The 19,948-nt window shown below is 37.2% G+C and overlaps 2 protein-coding genes across 6 annotated transcripts in view; one reads left to right on the top strand and one right to left on the bottom strand.

Moving 5' to 3' along the window:
- Positions 1 to 10,954, top strand: part of NDUFAF2 (NADH:ubiquinone oxidoreductase complex assembly factor 2) — a 145,585-nt gene extending 134,631 nt beyond the window's left edge. For all 4 annotated transcript variants that reach the window (XM_008521775.2, XM_008521774.2, XM_070587526.1 and 1 more), the window contains one exon: positions 10,632 to 10,954. In XM_008521775.2, the coding sequence (XP_008519997.2) occupies positions 10,632 to 10,883 (252 nt within the window). In that variant the 3' untranslated portion in view covers positions 10,884 to 10,954. The remainder of the gene's footprint in view (positions 1 to 10,631) is intronic.
- A 4,126-nt stretch (positions 10,955 to 15,080) lies between these two features.
- On the bottom strand, positions 15,081 to 19,263 carry SMIM15 (small integral membrane protein 15). 2 transcript variants are annotated; one of them, XM_070587527.1, is made up of 4 exons: positions 19,070 to 19,263; positions 18,268 to 18,326; positions 17,715 to 17,855; positions 15,081 to 16,622 (listed from the first exon to the last, which is right to left on the bottom strand). In XM_070587527.1, exon 4 carries the CDS (start codon positions 16,608 to 16,610, stop codon positions 16,386 to 16,388), a length of 225 nt encoding a protein of 74 aa, XP_070443628.1. In that variant the 5' UTR covers positions 16,611 to 16,622; positions 17,715 to 17,855; positions 18,268 to 18,326; positions 19,070 to 19,263; the 3' UTR covers positions 15,081 to 16,385. The 2 variants fall into 2 exon arrangements, with proteins under 2 accessions (XP_070443628.1, XP_070443629.1); XM_070587528.1 differs by lacking the exon at positions 18,268 to 18,326 and having other exon boundaries at positions 19,070 to 19,205.
- Between the last annotated feature and the right edge of the window lie 685 nt (positions 19,264 to 19,948).

The raw sequence follows: 19,948 nt of genomic DNA, 5'->3' as shown, positions 1-19,948 counted from the left end.
AGAGGCACTAGTGATTGGCAAGAATACATAGCAGGAACAGCTTCTGCTAAAGCAGAACTTGCCTGGTTGTTGTTTCATTCTAATAGATTTCTTAGCAACCCAGTGCTATCTTACTAACCCAAGCTCTGTCATTTATTTACCCTTTTGGTTTCTACTCCCATCCAGGCAAGATTAAATTCATCTCTGATTACTAATCTAGCAGGCGTTCCCTCATATCTGAACACAGAGTACTTTTTGGTGACCTATGCACCTCCCCTCTTTTCTTCTCTTCTCTCTTTCATATATTGAAAAAAGGTGATCTAATAACTTATTTCATCCAGGCAGTTCAACTTGTAGAACTGGAAAATGTAGTTTAATTAAACAATTTGGCAATATTTTCAAGCTTAGGCATTGCTATTACATTTGCTAGGCCTGAATTGTTTCTTGGTATGTTACAAAATTAATACTGTAAAAAGAATATTCAGCTTAGAACATTTTGAAACAGTTGCACACCAAATTCCCATTATAATTATGTTGATTGTGGGGTGGGGGGCAGCATATTTTGGGAAGCTGCTTTCTGGATGAGACCATCTTACATTAACCAAATGTCTATGGTTTGGGGACCTGGAACATACTTGATGCAAAATGTTCACTTATAATCTATTTACTAAATGTTTTTTGTATTATTCAAAATGTTTTTTTCTTAAATTGACTCAAAGGCAATGTACTCATACGTTAAAATTTTTAATATTCATTAAAATAAAAATTATTCGATCGTATGTATAGTTTAAATGATGGAAAGAAATTAATGGAGCTGTTAAATGTATTTATATTACATATATAGCACACATCTGGCAAAAGCTGAAAAATGTATGGAGTAAAGAGAATATATTTAGTAATTTAATTATTTTAGAAAGTTGATCTAAGATCAAAACTTTCATCATATCTTCATCTTATGTGCACTTTGAAAAGTATATATCTAGATCCAGTAGTTATTAAAGATATGTTTACATTAAGCTTTTGCCACAAATATATTGCTAATTTATAATATTAAGTTAAAACTTTTTAAAAAATTTAGGTTCTTGGTTTTTATATGTACTATAACGATCATTGTGAAATGGCCATGGTTTTGTTCCCACAGAAGACTAAAAAAATCCAGTGACATGGGCAATTTTATTATTATCCATAAGACTGACTCCTAAGTCTTTGCTTGCTCTTAAATATAGAAAACTTTCTAACAATGAAGCACTGTTGAATTTACTTTAAACTGTATTTAGATTTTATCTTGGGATGTGCTTTATACTTAAGTTTGAACATAGTTATATATGGTATATTTGGAATTCACAAGCACTTGAAACCAAATGGAGACCATTTATAAATACTAAACTCCAGGGGAGCATGGAGCCAGAACATCAAAGAAGAAATGGGTTGTGATATATATATGTATTCTGCCTGACTTTTTTCCTAGCTAGTTCATGGCACTTTTAAAACAAACTTTATAATTCCCTAATAAAGGACTGGTTATTAGCTCTATTCCATTTCCAGGTCTATCTATATAAAAATTATCTAATAATTTTAAAGGCTATTATTATGTAATTTTATATTTAACATGAATATCACACCATCAGCGTCGTATGTATGTATATAGAGAGTATTACTGAAACACTCCTTGAGAGAAGAATTTTCAGCAGACTAGGCTGAGACGCTAAAGAGAAATAGGGTTAGGGGATTGAGATGTTGAATTATATCATAAAACCATTATTTATTTTTATTTATACACACATATGGCACATACAAATAAGCACACTAGGTAAAAAAATACTGCTGACATTTTACATAAATTAGTAATAATGGGTAATTTATAATTTGTATTTATCTTCCCTTATTCACTAGGTATGTGTGTAATAACAGATAATATTCCTAAAATGTTTTTCTATGTGTGCTTAGATCTGCATCCAAATATTCAATTCCGTTTAATTGTTGACTCCCACACCTCTGGTCCGAGTGTGTCCCCAGAGAAGCAGAATGACTTGGATAACTGAGACAGAAAAGTCTTTGGGTAACCTTTTCAAGTCACTCAGATATTTCTGAGTCCTTCTCTTTCCCCAGTACTCATAGAGTAATCTAAACTTTCTTCCAGTCAGGATAACTTCATCAGAGAGCACTTGTGGTCAGCTCTCTCCCTTTTCTCAGATACTAGAGTACAGTTCCAAGGTTCAGGTTTACATTTCTCGGTTTCCTTTATCTCCTCCTAAGGCATCATCACAGAGACCTCTAGTCCTACTCTGCCATTTATTTTACCTCTTTTTTATATCCCAATATCCAACTCTGTTATCTAATACCTCTCAAAGCTCTAACTGTACAGTTATACACTGCAAAATGACATTTTGGTCAACTATTGACCGCATATATGGTGGTGGTCCTGTAAGGTTAGTACCATGTAGCCAGAATGTGTAGTAGGCTATACCATCTAGGTTTGTGTAAGTGCTATAGGGGAGGAAGAAATTTTCCTCTACTCCTTTAGGTTCTTCTGGCTAGTCTAAGAAGTAAATCGACATGAGACAGATTAACAGGAGAAAAACAAACAAATGTTTTTTTTGGTTTTTTGGTTTTTGGGTTTTTCTTTTAAAGATTTTATTTTTTCCTTTTTCTCCCCAAAGCTCCCCGGTACATAGTTGTATATTCTTCGTTGTGGGTCCTTCTAGTTGTGACATGTGGGACGCTGCCTCAACGTGGTTTGATGAGCAGTGCCATGTCCACGCCCAGGATTCGAACCAATGAAACACTGGGCCGCCTGCAGCGGAGCGCGTGCACTTAACCACTCGGCCACGGGGCCAGCCCCCAAACAAATGTTTAATAACATATATACATGGGAGAAACCCAGGAAAACTGAGTAACTCACCAAAATGGCTGAAGCCTTCACCTTGAATTACAATCCTCAGCTAAAGACGAAAGAAGATATTGGGGGTGGGGAAAGTCAGGGACTTCAAAGAGATGGAAAGCAATTCACAGGTAGGTGAAAAGGAGCAAACATTTGGAACACAAGTGTTTGGGCCCACAGAAACAGATGAACACGAGAGGGGAGCCCAACAAACAGGCTTTTCTAGGTTCCTCCCTGTCTACCACCTAGTTTATGTTATGCTAAGGTAATAGCTCCCTTCCTGAGACAGGTTTTTTTAAATCTTAATTCTTTTAGGCAATTAAGGGGGAAGTAACAAGAAAAACTTTCTGAGTCTTTTGTTTCTTAAAAATAATCCTCATGTTAGAGACACATTTTAGGGTAGCAAATTTTGTTCCCCTTCAGTGCACTCTTAAGATGTTTGCATGACTAAATCACCTAACAACGCATTTCTCAGCAAATATCCTCGTCATTAAGGAACACATGACTGTATGTTAGAGGTGATTTCTTTACCATCTTGGAAAATTCTTACATACTAGAATTTTGCATAAGAGACTGTGTGGTTGGAGTGGGATTATATCATGCCTAAGGGCTCTGAGTGAGCTATAAGTCAACATATTAGTAGACTGCATTTTCAAGCTTTGTTTTTGTCTGTATTTTATTATTTTAAAAAAAACTGTAATAGACTTTTGCCATTAACCACATCAGCAATTTACAACATTGAATACAACAACGGTACAGATACCTAAAGGGCTCTTAAGTAGAGCTTTTAGCAAAGAAGTGGTATTGGAACAGACTTGAGCTACAACCTTTTGGGGGCTTGAGTTCTCTTCACTGTATTAATGAAGAGTACACAATAAATAACCATTAACTTCTCTGCTACAAAAGCAAGGGTGAACTTGTTAAAGGCATACAGAGCTTTTCCTTTTTTTTTTTAATCTCCTTTTCATGTAATCCTTCACAAACAATGGTAATTTATAATTTGACATAGAAAAATATATAAATTCAAACATTTAGTACATACTTTTCACAACTTCGTTTGTTTTCCCAATATCAAGATTCCGTAAACAACTCAAGCCTAAGCTAATCTGCTCCAGCTGAACACCCCTGCTGCCTGTTAAAATGAGAGAGATTGTCACAGAACAGTAGTCATTCATAAACAATATATTTAGGGAAAATTCTGAAATAAGATATTTTGATATAGCTCATGCTTTCTCTATTGTCAGTATGGTTTCTTTCTCTTCTTCCCTGAGATTGGTTGAGAATGAAATCCTTCAATACTTCCCTCCAAGGAACTCTTTGCTATGACCTTTTCAGAATGGGGTTGACCTTGTATGCATGATTTTCTGATTGTCAACTCCACTGGGCTCAGCTTCAGACGGAGCAGGGCCATTGTTGACATACTGCTTCAAATCCCAGGCCAGGGAAGTGAGGACGATGGTGTAAGACATGGAAGGCTTGGTGAGCAGAGGCTCTTTGTTGGATGGGAGTAGAGAGAGAATGAGGCATCGTCTGCCTCCCAGATAGTGCCATTAATTTGAGGGCTGCATGTGGTCAGAACAGTCCGCTTGCTTTTCAGGCTGCATTTCTCCTCAACTTAGTGGTAACTGATATCTTTGCAAAGCTTGAGAAATCCTCTTGGTGGGGTGCAATCATGATAAGCCTCAAAATCTGTAGCAGTAGTTTCAGGGGACAGTGTAATGCTGCTTCTCATGTGCTCAAGGAGCTTGGAGGGGATGGACATAAAGTTCCAGGGCGTTGAGCACCTAGTAGAGAGTCCAGAAATCTAGCATTTTTCCCTGCAATGAAGTTCTTCATTCTGATTATTTCTGGCACTATTCACTCCTTTGTATAGATTCAAGTTTCCATCTTGTTTGCTTTCCTTCACCCTGAAGTACTTCCTTTAATGTTTCTTGTAGTAGAAATTTGCTTGTGGCAAATTCAGCCTTTGTTTGTCTGAAAATGTTTTTATGCCTTCATTTTTGAAAGATATTTTCACTGGATATAGGATTCTAAGTTGGCAGTTTTTGTTCTCTTTTAGTACGTTAAAGTCATTCCATTGTTTTATACCTTGCATTGTTTCTGATGAGAACTCAGTAGTACGTCTTATCTTTGTCGCTAGTATAAATGTCTTTTTTTCTGTAGCTGATTTTAAGATTTTCTCTTTATCATTGGTTTTTAGCAGTTTGACTTTGATGTGCTTTGATTTTGCATTTATTTTAGTTTCTTGGTTATGTAGATTTATATGTTTATCTATTTGGAATATTTTAGTCATTATTTTCTCTCCTCCCTCTCTCTTCTCTTTCTATGACTCCAATTACATGTATATTAGATTGCTTGATGTTGTCCCACAGCTCACTGAGGCTCTGGCTCAGTTTTGAAGCATTCTCTCTCTTGCTTCAGTTTGGATAGTTTCTATTTACTTGTTTTCAGATTCATTGTTTTTTCTTCTGCAGGGTCAAATCTGATGTTAAGCATATCCATTACATTTTTCATTTCGTAAATTATATTTTTCACCTCTAGAAGTTCCATTATGGTTCTTTTCAGTAGTTTCTATTTATCTTCTCTTTATGTTCATTTTTCTTTTAAGTCTTGGAACATATTTATTGTAGCTGTGACAAAGTCCTTGTCTGTTAGTTTCATCATTTCTATCAAGTTTGGGTCTATTTCTATTGACTGGTTTTGTATCACACTTTCCTTCTTCACTTCTTGACTAGATGATGAACATTGAAATAGTATATTGTTTACTGTCTGGGTTTTGTCTTCCTTGAAAAAATGTTGAGTTTTGTTTTGGAGTACATTAATTTATATGTGAACCAGCCTGAACTTTTGGAGGCTTATTTTTAAGTTTTGTTCAGGTGGATCTAAAGCAGTGATGTCTAATAGAAGTTTCTGCAATGATGGAAATGTTTTATATCTGCACTTTCCAATATGGTAGCATTAGTCACATTTAGCTACTAAACACTTGAAATGTGTCTAGTGCAACTGACAAACTGAATTTTTTGTTTTATTTTAATTAATTTAAATAACATGTGGCTAGTGGCTACATATTTGACAGGGCAGGTCTAGGTTACCTCTACTCTCATGCCAGTTTATCCTTACTCCTAAAGAGTGATCTTTCTGAAGTCTATATACTGAATGCCCTGTGTATTCAGTGAAGCATCTCTGGCTGAGGAGAACTTGAATGTCTCCTAGTCTCATGCAAGCTCTAGCAGTTGTTCACTTTACAGCTCCCTACTACAGGCATACATCACTTTATTGCGCCTCACTTTATTGCGCTTCACAGATACTGTGGTTTTTATGAGACCCTGCACCAGCAAAAAATTACAGCTCTCTGAAAGCTCAGATTATGGTTAGCATTTTTTAGCAATAAAGTATTTTTTAATTAAGGTATGTACTTTTTTTTAGACATAATGCTATTGCACACTTAATAGACTATAGTATAGTGTAAACATAACTTTTATATGTACTGAGAAACCAAAATATTCATGTGACTCACTTTACTGCAATACTCATATTATTGCAGTGGTCTGGAACTGCAGTATGTCCAAGGGAGGCTTGTAGTTATTCTTTAGCCAGAAATTGACCTTCCTGGTTCTGCAGAGTCTCTCTCTACCTACATATAGCTTAATATTCAGCTGAACACTCAAGTGGACCCCTATGTAGATTTCTAGAATTTTTCTCAGCTGAACACTCAAGTGGACCCCTATGTAGATTTCTAGAATTTTTCTCTATATGTTTTAATACTCTGCTCCATAAGTTCCAGCTTCCTCAGCCTCCCTAACCAACCATCTCTATCTCTTTAGCTCATTGAGACTGCCAACCTCTGCTTGGGTTCCCCGACTCTGTGTAGCAGCCCATAATATACCTCTAGGCAGAAAAAACTGAGGTGATGCAGGGCTCATCTCATTTGTTTCCCCTCTTCTAGGGATCACAGTACTACACTGCCTATTGTTTAGTATCGGAAAAGGTTAAAATTTTTTGTCCAGTTTTTTAGTTGTTTATGGCAGGAGGGCTAATCTGGCACCAGTTACTCCATCTTGTTCTCAAGCCAGTAGATTATGTCTTATTCCAACACCTCTCTTCTCAATCCAGTAGCAATGGTTGCTGCCTTTGTTGGAGGCTTGTAGCACGTTAAAACATTGGAGATTTTTCATCCCTGAAAAATTATGAATTTTGTCTGTTTATTCTTAATGACTGTAGCAATTTATGGGGGATTCTCCTATGTACAAAATTTTCACAACAAATAGTTATTCAATGTATATCACAAACTAGTGGGTTAAAATTTTAAGTACTTAAACAAAAGTATAAATATTGAGACTATATTCCTACCCTAAGAAGAGAAAGAGGGATGGATATAAGTTTGTTATGTTTATTTTTTAATGGAATGCAATAAACAGTCATTACTTAAAAATCCACCTGTACGTTTTCTGTTGTACTGTCACTGCCCAGCAGCCACTTCTTTCTCAGTCCTTACAACAGCCCATTGAAGAAGACAGTATTGTTATCTCCATTTTACACATAAGGAAACTGAGACACAGAGAGGTTAAGCAACATTGACAGGGTCACTCCGCTAGTAAATGGCAAAACTGGGATTTGTATGCAATCAAATGTATGCAGGTAGTCTTGCTTCATAGTCCATGTTCTTAAGCACTATTAAGAAACTTTCAGAAGACCTAACAATGTGAACAGTACACAGATGAGTATTTGAGGTGTAAATAATTATACATGCGTACACAGTCACTTTATTCCCATTTTCAGATAAAGAAACAGACTGAAAGAAGTTAAGTGACTTTCTTGGTGTCACAGCCAGTAAGAGGTAGATTTGGGATTGAAACTATGTCTGTTTGGCTCAAAGAACTATCTATGTGGATGGTCATCCCTTCTATTTTTTAAAATGAAAAAGTGAAATATTGGAAACAATAGGGGTAGTCATTAAGTAAATCATGGCACAATGCAAGTGATAAAATACCGTACAACTCTCTTTCTTTTAAATGTTGAAGAATATTTTTTGACAGGGAGAAAAGCAGTATGTAGAAGGATAAATATTTGTTTATAAACATTTATGTGAAGGAAGACCTACTTGCTACCAAACATACTGCTTTTATTGATAAACATATTGAGACTTAAGGTGATATTGTTCCAAGGACATTAAGGGAAAATCCTAGCTTTGTGGTAGTTTCTACTGTAAAACAGGCTTTCTTATGAAATAATTTCTGTTTAAGTCTACAAATTCCTGTTTTTTCTACCTAACTACTTTCATTTTGTCTATTCCAAATATTTACAAAACTAGATTTCCTTTCATAAGTGATTTATGTTCTGTTTAATTTTTCTGGAAGCTGTTAGCAGGAGTCTGGTAACAATTAGTTTTAAAAAAAAAGACAAAAAGGAAATTCTTTTCTAGGAAAAATTATAGTCTCCATGTTTTTCAACTCTGAAATCTTTAATCCATCTTCATGTGTTAAAATAAGTAACTTACTTAGATTGGCTTTTCATTGCCTAAATAGCTGGTATAAGAAAGAAACTGACTTGGCAGAATAATGGTGAGTAAAGAAAAATTATGTGAAGGCAGGAAAAAAAGAAAGAACAGCTCTCTGCCCTCCATCTCCATTTATGCAAAAGGCATAGGCTTGCACGAGCTGTCAAACTGCAGCACAAGAGGCCGAGTAAAGAAAGTAGGCATGGGCAGCTTCAGGCCATGCGACTGGTCTCCTTATACCACAACAAAGCAAGCTGCAGTCCCGCTTCTCAGTAGCCTCTTGTCACGTGTGGTGGGTTCCTAGTGCCGCTTCAACAGTCCTGAACCTTTCATTCTGCTCAAGAGAAAGAGCTTCCACGAAGACATAGCAGTTCATAGAAGGTCTTGAAGAATGTGGAGATAAGGAAAAGATTTTCATCTACTTCCATTATTTCCAGGATCATATTGATGGATTTCCTTTGTGATGTATGGTCACCTCGCCTGAGAATTCTACAGGGGGTATGAAAGGCAAAGCCAGGCTATTCTCACCCTCACTCATAGCAACTGCTCCTAGACTCATAGTTACTGTGGTTATTAACATAAACTACTCATGGGGAATTGGTCTATGTTGAGGAAATTACAAGAATATTTATAAGTATTCTTTCCCTCACATGTTTGCTTTGAGGGGGAAGTTTCATTAGATGGGCCCTACTTTGTGTCTAAAACTAAAAGTCTATAACACTATAACCCCCAAAACTCTTTTCTTTCCTTTAGGTATAAACCATTATTTTAAATATCAGTGCTTACCTCTTTAAAGAACTATTATTACTTGAAATTCACTGTAGAAACAGACAGGTTGCATCATAAATTTAGATACCCAGGGGCCAGCCCCGTGGCAGACTGGTTAAGTTCGTGCGCTCTGCTTCAGCAGCCCAGGGTTTCGCTGGTTCGGATCCTGGGCGCAGACATGGCACCGCTCATTGGGCTATGCTGAGGTGGCGTCCCACATAGCACAACCAGGGGCACTCACAACTAGAACATACAACTATGTACTGGGGGGCTTAGGGGAGAAGAATAAAAAAGAAAAAAGAAGATTGGCAACAGTTGTTAGCTCAGGTGCCAATCTTTAAAAAAAAAATTTCGAAACCCAGATGTTGCTTTAAGTGTCATTTTTAAAAGTGTTTAAATTAAAAAAGAACTTGGGAGAACTTGTTTTTGTCAGTGTTGTCAGATGATAGTCAGTTACATTAATTTTCACATTTTTTTCATATTATATATGACATGTTCTTTAAAAAATCAGAAAATACAGATAAGCAAAAAGAACATTAGAAAATTTCACCCATTTAGAAATAATCATTAAGATTGAAGAAAAGAGGAAGAGAGAATCAATAAAGATAAAAGATGTAATTACTATATTTCATCTGTTTTTAAGATGCACATCTTTTCAAATTTTAACATGTCTGAAATCAGGATATGTGAAGGAGTTTAATTGCCTTTTTTAGTGGTACATGTACAACGATGCTTCTTAAATTTGATGGTCTTGTATTCAATGAAATATAGCAATAGAGTCTTTGTAATTTGGGGTATAGATTCTTACAGATAGAATAGCAAATCTGAGGGACAGCACTGCATTGCACAGAGTGCTTGCACTGACTGAGGAAGCATTTCCAATAGCAGAGTGCCTCTCTGGAACTGGTCTCTAGGGCGTGCTGAACTCTGATTCCATTCCTATCCTCCTCTTCACTGCCATACCACTCCAGTGGAGAAAGAGAAATAGTTAGGGATTGGTTCTGGCACTATAGAATAAGTGGCCTTAGCATCCATGTTTTAATTCTCACAGAGAATGTCAGACTGGTAGGAGCATCTTTCTGAGGCCATCTCACCTTCACTTCAACTTCAGTAGAAAGTACAATCACTGGTGATTAGTCTTGAGGCAGAAAATAGCTGTTAAGCTTAGAATATTTTTGATAGTGACTATTATGGTCTTGTGTAATATTTCATGTTAAATAGTTTGTTTCACTTATTAGATAGTAAATATTTCTATTTCATGGTCCTTCATGTCTTTGTATTACAGTATATGAGGACAGAGCTGTTTAATTCAAATAACACTGGTGTATAATCAGATAGCTTTTTCAAACTTATCCTGTACATACCTGTATATTATTTAAATGCAAAGCAAGTATCATGTATATATGTACTTTATTTTTTATTAGCCATTTTATTTTCATAAAACCCATGGTTTGGGTTTACTTCTAACTAGAAATTTAATAATTTCTTCCATTTATATACATGCAGGAAATACTAAAGAATGAAAAATATAGAGAAGAAATAAAAATAAAAAGCAAAGATTTTTATGAAAAAGGAAAACTCCTTAGTAAAGAGAACAACGAGGAACTCTTGGCTCCACCAGTGCAAACTCAGATTAAAGGGCATGCCTCTGCTCCGTACTTTGGAAAGGAAGAACCCTCAGCAGCTCCCACCAGCACTGGCAAAACCTTTCAACCAGGATCCTGGATGCCACAAGATGGCAAGAGCCACAATCAATGAATGCAGTGTGGTAAAATCATTTCATTTATATGTATGTGACTACTTTAATGAATAAAAGAGGTAAAAAGTGACTTTGTATTTTCTGACTGTACGGTAGTTCTCTATTCCATTGCACTTAAGAATTCATTTTTAGTATGTGTAAGAAATGTGAGGTGATGAACTATAGAAACCTAACTTCTTTTAGACTTAAAATCCTTCACTTGATTTAGTCATCATTCTGTTTATGAATTTGCCTAGTTTTTCCCTCCTTGCATTGCTCCAAGAAAATTTGGTTGATAAATGAAAAAGACACCATAAAGACCTTGATGAGTAGATGGGACAGAAGCTAGCTTATGATGGGATTGAGGTTAGAGTTTGAAGACAGGAATTAGGACCAATAGAAGTCGGCAGTCCATCACCAAAGTCTGAAAGGAAAGTGAACAGAGAAATGGTATAATAGCTGGAGTTCCATGACATTAAAAATTAGTTTGAGAAAACGGGGGAGGGTTCTCAGAAGGCAGTTGCACTGATAGTGAGGATTCCAGTGGCTTGTATATTGAAGAACAGTGTAGAAGATAATGTGAAAACACTGATTTTATACAAAAGTATTTTTGAAGGGAGGGCCATACATTTTCTGAAGTACACAGCCAAGTTTTTGTTGCTAATAAAGAGTTCTAATTCTAATATAGAGTTCTCACAGTGTTTGGCATTATAATAGGTGCTCAATAAATATGTACTGAATAAGTGACCCAAATTTTAATGCTTTGAATAATACAAGGAAATCCTTGGTTAAATGTTAACAATGAATTCCTAAAAACACAGAGGTTAAGATTTTTACTTAATAGAGGGTAAAAATTGTAATTGCTTGAGAAATAAACTACAGAAAAATACAACTTTATAAAACTTTACACTAAAACAAGTAATCAAATATAATCACCATAACATACTTATTGAATGACAAAAAAGCTCCTAGGTGATAATACTAACATTCCAGCAGCCCCGTTAATATCAGGTTAGCCATTCTGTCTCTTTACATCATCACAAAGTAATATTACATTTACCATACAGGCAAAAAAGGAACTAGCCACTACACAGTATAAAAAGAGGTAATGTTTGTAGTATAATTGATTGTAAATTAAGATGTTCTTAAATCGTGTGTTACAGGAAAAATGTTGTAACATGCTAGAATATTTCTGCCAAATTCCTATTAGCTTATTAGTTATCTTCCATATACATCTTTTGTAAACAAATGCCAGTCTGTTTATAAATATCTTAACATATGACAGAATATACATTAATTTTAATTTTCATGGTTTTCATTTAAAAATATCTCTTTTACATAAGCAGCAAAAGAAAATCTTAGCCAAGAGTCCTTGTGGGAAAATACCTTCTGGTACGGTAAGATGATGACCCTGGCCCACCATTATTAGTAGAGCATGCACTTTCAAAGGGATTTTGAGAAGTGGGAATGAACTTTGTAGTAACCCATCCACATTCCTTTCTCCAAGTTTTTTAGGGTTTTTTTAACATTTTTTTAGGTGTGACTGGTTGAGTGTTAGGTGGTATATGAACAGAGTTAAATGTCCTACATAAAAATTGGCCCTTAATCTTGGCCTAATTAAGACTGCCTTTCTAAACAATTTTTTTTATACTTGGCTTTTAGGCCAGACAACATGGAAAGTAGAATTAAAGCATTAAATAAAATATTAGCTTGTCCACTGTATTTCACATTTTAAATAGTTATATTTGGGGCATTTACAAGTTGTTTTAATGAAAATGTCTTTCTTCATCTCTTCAAGACAGACTTCAAATCTATGCAAATTTTTAATTTCAAAAGTAAAAATGTTCATTTTGAAATAAAGAGTGTCATATATACCTTAAGTACCTTAAGTACTTCCTCAGAGGTAAATCCTGACTTCCTATGCCTCGCTATACATGCATATAGCATTTTTTTTCAGTAATGGGCTTATTGCATTATATGAACTGCTTAAGTATAGAAAATGTGTTGGCTGTCGAACTTAATCATGTAAGTCTAACCTATTGGCTATGCCTTGGATATTTGAAGTTAAAAATCAACAAAAATGGAGGAAATAATTTTTTTCCCCATTATCTGTTATCCTTTTCCATTTCTACTTCTAACAGATTTCTGGCTGTCATTTATTTCTTAATTTACTCAGCCTTAAACCAATACCATTGCTTTTAATGCTGTCTCGTTAGCCATACTATTTAAACCTTAACCTGAGTTTATTTAGACCAGGCTTTCTCAGACTGCATTTGTGCTCTTTAGGGAAAAACAGGGTGAGGGGAGTCTATGGTAGTCATATTAAGACTCCAAGAAATCACGCAGGAATGAATCCTAAGTTTTACCGTGTGTTTCCCAAACTTTTGGTATTTGAACATGGAATCCCTTTGAATGTTTGAGAAATACAGAATTTGTCCTTGTATCTTTATTCCAGATATGAAGGAAATCAGTAATTTATAACCAATTGCGAACATAAAAACAATCACTTCCAAATAGGAACCAAACTTCTTGTAACTTAAAACTAGATGAAGTCTAACATGCCCTTGGCCACTTTCCTTTACTTCATGAGTAAGCAAAGAAGGAATGGCTGAGGAGCTGTCAATTACAATTTATCTCAACACTGGGTTTCCAGCTCACAGCTTCCCAAGCTTATTTCCAGTTTGCTTACTGTAATTTCAAGAGATAAAAAATGTCCTTGCACATATGATACAGTAATACCATGCTGAACTTTATCACATGGACACTATGGTCAAATTCTGACACACAAACTTACTTTTTTTTTTTGTAAAATGTTTGTTACAGGCAGCCTGTTTGTTTTTTCCCCAAAACTAGCCATAAAAAGGATATTGACTGTTATTAGTTCTCAGAACTTCAAAAACAACATAAATAGGTAGGCAATTTTTTAAATTAGTATTCTGGATAATAGTGTATGGGATTATTTCAACAATAGTCCTATGTTACAATAAAAGAAGATTGATCTTTTTGAAGAATCCCAAACCTCACAATAGCCTCTATTTTACATCCCTCCTCCCTCATACACACGCAAACATACAGATACAAATATGATAAAACTTTGTTGATCTCACATGTATAAAAAGGCCCCATAAATGTTGGGAAAAACTGAAGAAATAATATGGCCTATGTCAAACAAATACAAAATTGGCATGTGTTAAGACTTTAACAGAAATTATAGAAAAATAGACTTTTAAATACCGTTAAATTGTCACAGTAGAATCAATGAACCACAGCCTTAGTAGATAACTGAGAATTATGTTGAATATCTTTTGCTTCAGTACTTTTACTCTAAAATGTGGCCATAAGCAAGACATACGTATATAAATTCCTTCCATAAACAGCTTGATTGCAGAAACTCAAAACACATTTTGAATATATCTTAACCGAGTTTTTCTTAAAGTGGGCTCTGCAGACCCACGAGGGCCAATAGTTGTCTACAAGGGTTTTTTTTAAAGATTTAATTTCAATGATAATATAAAAAATATATCTTCCATCACCTGAATAACTGATAACAATGAGTTATTTCAGTGCCTGGAGATGTAATGTTGATTACACTGGTGCCAAGCAGGAACTGACGACCTAAAAACCTAAAATAATAGTATAGTCGTTCTCCCTGATCTGTGGGGCATAGGTTCCAGGACCCCCAGTGGATGCCTGAAACCTTGGATAGTAACAAATCCCATATATAGTATGTTGTTTCCTATACATACATACCTATGATAAAGTTTAATTTATAAATTAGGCACAGTAAGAACTTACCAACAATAAAATAAACAATTATAACAATATACTGTAATAAAAGTTAAGTGAATGTGGTTTCTCTCTCTCTCAAAATATCTTATTGTCTGTACTCACCCTTCTTTGTGAGTGATGCAATGTCTAGGTGATGAGATGAAGTGAAGTGAATGATAAGCACTGTGATGCAACATTATTTTCGGACCCCAGTTGACCACTGGTAACTGAAACTGCGGATGGGGGTGGGGGGCTACTGTAATAAGTGTTGTTCAAACCAGTCCATAAACATTCTCAGGGGTCCTTAGGTTCTCATATTTGAGAAACACTGCCCTCAACTTTTACAAGTATGTTTAGTTATAAATGAAATTTTTAACCCTCTAAAAAGTCTAACTTCCATGAATTACTGAATTATTACCTCCCCCCAAAAAACAAAAACCCAGGACTTCTTTATAAAAAAGTATCAAATTTATTTCAATATCTAGTTTCATTTTTCAATGAAAGCTATTGGATAAGTTTTTGTAATTTAAAATTATCAGAGATGAGGAAAATGTTAATAAGATATTAAATACAATGAATAAAATGATTGGACCAATCATTTATAAAAGCCATATTTAATAGTAAAAAATTCCAGTTTTACTACTTAACTGAAGGAAATATCCTTTGGCTCTTTATTTTGAATTTTAACACATTCTCATTTTGACATAATTTACCTTTTCACCCAATTACTAGTATGCCCAACAAAATTTTTCCAAATTTTAAGCTTTTGTTTACCACTTGTGAAATCTGACTTAAAGTTCCTCAAAAGAAATCAAAATTTTAATTTTCACCATGAACCTGTTTGATCAAACAGTATAGGACATTACCACCATGAGTTAAAACAATGAATGGAATAGAAAACAAAAGTGGTATCTATATAATCAGCAAATTATCTGATAAGACATTTTAACTACTTCACATTTCCACTTAGCACAAGTACAAATAAACTGCTTCCAAGGTACTACAAGGTTTGGGGTTTTTACTGCAAGCTTTAAATCATAGTGTTACTCAACGAGTCATCTAAGAAAATGGCAGTGTCCATAAGCACAAAAATTGTTACATCCAGTAGGTGGTATTCTACATAGTCAAGATAATAAGAGAATTCTTTATAAAATTAGATTTTAAAAAATGCAAAATGACCAATAATTACCAGTATCTCAAAGGCTAACATCAGAAAAATGCAGAAAATAGAAGTACTCATTATTTTGCTTTGAGAAAGCCAGAAATGATTCTATTCCAAGAAATAAGCAATGATAAAAGATGTAATTAATTTACTGTATCTCTTTTAAACCAAAGCATACTTTTCACTCAGAGAGGACAATGCTGATTTTTACATTCTTAATTTCCTTTATCTAGACCAGGACCCTATTTTAAGCCATATTTGAATGGAGTTCATAATGAAAAGTCATTTTTCTCCACAGGATGTTTTCATTTCAGTATATAAGTTGCAAAATGGCAAATGACTAGGTCACCTATAAAGAATTTGTAGCATAATAAATGCCAATTTACAAGAACTGTCCACAGACTTTTACACCAAAGCCTAACAGTTGCTACACAGTACATTAAGAGGTCAGAACGTGATTCTTCCATAAGCTCAGACTTCCTTTACTAAATAATACTGTCATAAAATCCAGAGAAGAAACCCTAGTGGGGCCCTTCCAAATTCATAATTTTCCAAATGATTTTCTTCTGGTTTGCGCCGGCTGTTCATTCCTTCAATCCTTTTTTAGTCGTTTAGCTTTTGCAATATTTTCTTGACGTTTTTGTTTCTTCTTTTGTTCCTTTTCCCTGGCCTCAATCATCTTGGCTAATTTCCAGGACAGTACAGCACTTGCTAGAAACAATGGAGTAAGGGCCAAAATAACTGTTGTAAGGAAGCCATATGGGTCCTTTGCAGCCCATTCCACAACATACTCAGCCCAAGCCTTTATATCAAACATCTTTGTAGTGGTCTTAGGAAAAGAGGTGGGGGGACAAGAGAAAAAGACTATGTGGTTAATCAAATTTTGAAAAAGTTACATCATACAATCAATTAACTTAGAATTCCATTAGCACTCATTAGTTTTTTGTTTTTAAAAAGTACTGATTAGGGGCCAGCCTGGTGGTATAGTGGTTAAGTTCGCACACTCTGCTTCAGCAGCCTGGGGTTCGCAGGTTTGGATCCCAGGTGCAGACCTACACACCGTTCATGAAGCCACACTGTGGCAGTGTCCCACATACAAAAAAACAGAGGAAGATTGGCACAGATGCTAGCTCAGCAAAAATCTTCCTCAGGCAAAAATAGGAAGATTGGCAACAGATGTTAGCTCAGGGCCACTCTTCCTCACACACACAAAGTACTAATTAAGGAAAAAGAATTCAACTAGGACACCAGAAGAGTGACACTTAAAAGAGTCCATGTGGCATCTGTCATAAGGACTGTGCATTCTCACATACCTCCTATATTCAAGACACACTTTATTTAGCAGCAGACTTTTATAAGGATGTTGAGTTTTATGCACTCATTCCAGGAGACAGCTGAATCCTGTTTATCATTTTTTGACACAGCCTTAATACCATGAAGTACTAATTAACAAAAGTATGAATTGTCAAATTTGGTGTTTGAAAAGGACAAGCCTCAGAGTATATTAAATGCTTGGAGGAAGGGAGGTAATGGATGGCTGTTTCCAAAAATGAAAAGGAAAAGGTAAGGGAGCCATGATAATATCTGCATTCATATGCTAAGAGATAAATGCAAAATGTGACATGCTACTTCATGTCCTCATTTCAGCTCTGAGGACATAATTTAATAAATTTAATAAATGAGAAAATTAACCCTAACAGGTGACATGTATTTTGTTCCATTTCAAGGTGGTAAGGGAGGGCCATCTGGCAAATGAGGATGGTACGGATTTGAATGAGATTTTCTATTTTGCCCCAGAGGTTTTTCAACCTTTCGTGTTTGTGTCAGCCCCTGTTCAAAGTGGAGAATTAGAATACCCGGGTAGGAAGGGGTGTATATACGGTCACTTACAATTTCGGTTGGGATTTTAAAAAGCATCTACCTTATGCTGGAGCAGTTCTCTCTAACTTTGTCCTGGGTTATCAGAGAGCCAATCAGAACTTCAGATGACCCTTGGCTGGTTGTCTTCTAGAGCTCTACCATACAATTCTGAGAGAAGATTTAAATTCTCTATGTTGAGTGGCTTGAAAAGAATAGATAAAAGAAAGTTTAAGTTGCAACTTTCAGGATAATTACAATACAATTTTAAATGGAAAATTTCCCAATTCTATATATGCAACCTATAAATAAAATGTAGAATTACCTAGCACATTATAGACATTTCCTATCTCTTTCTTTCTTCCTAACTTAAAGAAAAATAATTACTACAACTGCAAATGCCCTGTAAGAAAATCCTAATTACTGGAGAATCAAGTTTTTCACAAAGCTACCTATTTCAACAATAAAATTATTTATGAAGCTCAATGACATATTAAAAGACAAGTCGGCTCACTCATAATGTTACAGCATATCCATTCCCAGATCTTCAACTTTTTATACTAAAAATGTTCTCATTTATAGAATTAGATACATAATTACAAAATCAAACATCTCACCTTACTCTAAAGGGTTTTTTTGCTCCCTATTGTACAATCCGTGCTCTTTATAGAAAAATCTGGAGATAATCAAAACAAAATAAAAATCACCCACGATCTCATCACTTCAAGAAAACTAATGTCGCTGGTTTTAATTATATCCTTCCACGGTTTCTTCATATTTTCAACTGAAAATACATTAAAGTGGCTGACACACTGTTAAATCTCCTAGCCCCCCAGAATTCGTACGCCCCCACGCACACAGTCGAGTCTGGGCTCCACTGAGATCCGTGTTTCTTCAGCTTCTCCAGCCCAGTAATGAACTAACTCACGCAAGATTCAGAGATCAGGAACGCACTTGAAGTCGAGCGGGAGTGAATAACCTGGTTTATGGCAAAGTTTCAGCCATTAACACTAAGAAAGGAGTTACTGTCCACAGGCCACACACGTCCCGTGCGCCCCAACTTCGGACACAAGCGCCCGCGGCTCCCACACTTTCAGGGTAAATATTACTCTTCTTCCTTCTGAAATGGGACGACTGGGGTGATCTCCGGCCCACACCCGCGCCGCGCCCGGAGCTGCAGCTCGCGGCGTCTCAGCGCCCTCCGCACTGGCCTCCCGCCTCCGTCCGCCTGCCCCACCCCCCAGCCGCCCGGCCCTCGGGGCCCCGCTGCCGGTCAGCAGCCCTGACGAGCGCGGCCTGGCGCGGCTCACGGAGCCCGCGCCGCCGTCTCCGCCCGACAGCGGCAGAACCAGCGGCAGCGCAGCCTCCGGCCTCGCACGCATGACGCCCGGGACCCTGGCCTCGGACCCCGACTCCTACCTCACCGCCGAGCCGGAAGCAGGAAGGAGGAAGCCGCAGCCCCCCGCCCCGCCCACAGGCCCGGCGCAGCCCGGATCCGGCCCGAGGAAGTCGCGGGGCCAGTTTCCGGCCGCGCCATTGCCGTGTGGGTCCCGGCACCGCGACTCCGAGGTCGTGGGGCGGGGAGGCGGGGCGGGATGGGACCGCGCTGGGGCTTCCGGGGAGAGGCAGGTGAGGCCGCGCGGGCTCGGCGGCGGCGCCGGGGCCGGCCTCCGGCGTCCGGGAGCGGGCCTTCGACCTCTGCCCCCGAGGTCAGCGGGGAAACAGTCCCCCGCCGCTGGAGTGAGGCCCGGGGGTGGGGGTGGAGGGTCCCGCAGCGGGTCTGGGGCCCCTGGAAACTCAGAGCAAAGAGCGGCAGCAAGGAAGGAGTTGGTCCCCACAAACCGCCCAGAGTCAAGGTGAGGGTCACGCCCCGACTCCTGAAGGTTGTGGCGAGTGCCTTCTGGTTACAGCCCACCCCTGCCGCTCTCGGAATCTGGTGGGACAGAGTTCGAGCGTCGTGGAGGAAACGGAGCGGCGGCTGGGCCGTGGCGCCTCCGCTGAGGGAGAATGCATCCATCTGGCCGGAGAGGGAGTTTTGTTGTTTTCTGTTTGTTTTTAATTTTAGAATCTAACTCACTTAAGAAAGGAGTGATCGATACCTGCCCAAAATAAACTTAATAAATAATTAAACTGGGCGTAGAGTCCCCACAGAGGTACCTGTTCTTTCAGTACACAAATAAAAGGGACGCAAAAGTCAACAAGCGGAAAGTGAGTTAATATTGTCTGCTAACCTACAGGAGCTGGGAGATTCGCTCTGGCTTGGTCGGTGACCAAATTTTGTGATGGCTCGCACTGAAC

This window comes from Equus przewalskii, chromosome 20, assembly GCF_037783145.1.
Source record: "Equus przewalskii isolate Varuska chromosome 20, EquPr2, whole genome shotgun sequence".
NCBI classification, from domain to species: domain Eukaryota; kingdom Metazoa; phylum Chordata; class Mammalia; order Perissodactyla; family Equidae; genus Equus; species Equus przewalskii.
This window is presented reverse-complemented; position numbering and strand designations above follow the sequence as displayed.

What these genes read in the sequence shown, in the direction of transcription:
- SMIM15 (XM_070587527.1), bottom strand. Translation starts at nt 16,610, where the DNA reads ATGTTTGATATAAAGGCTTGGGCTGAGTATGTTGTGGAATGGGCTGCA.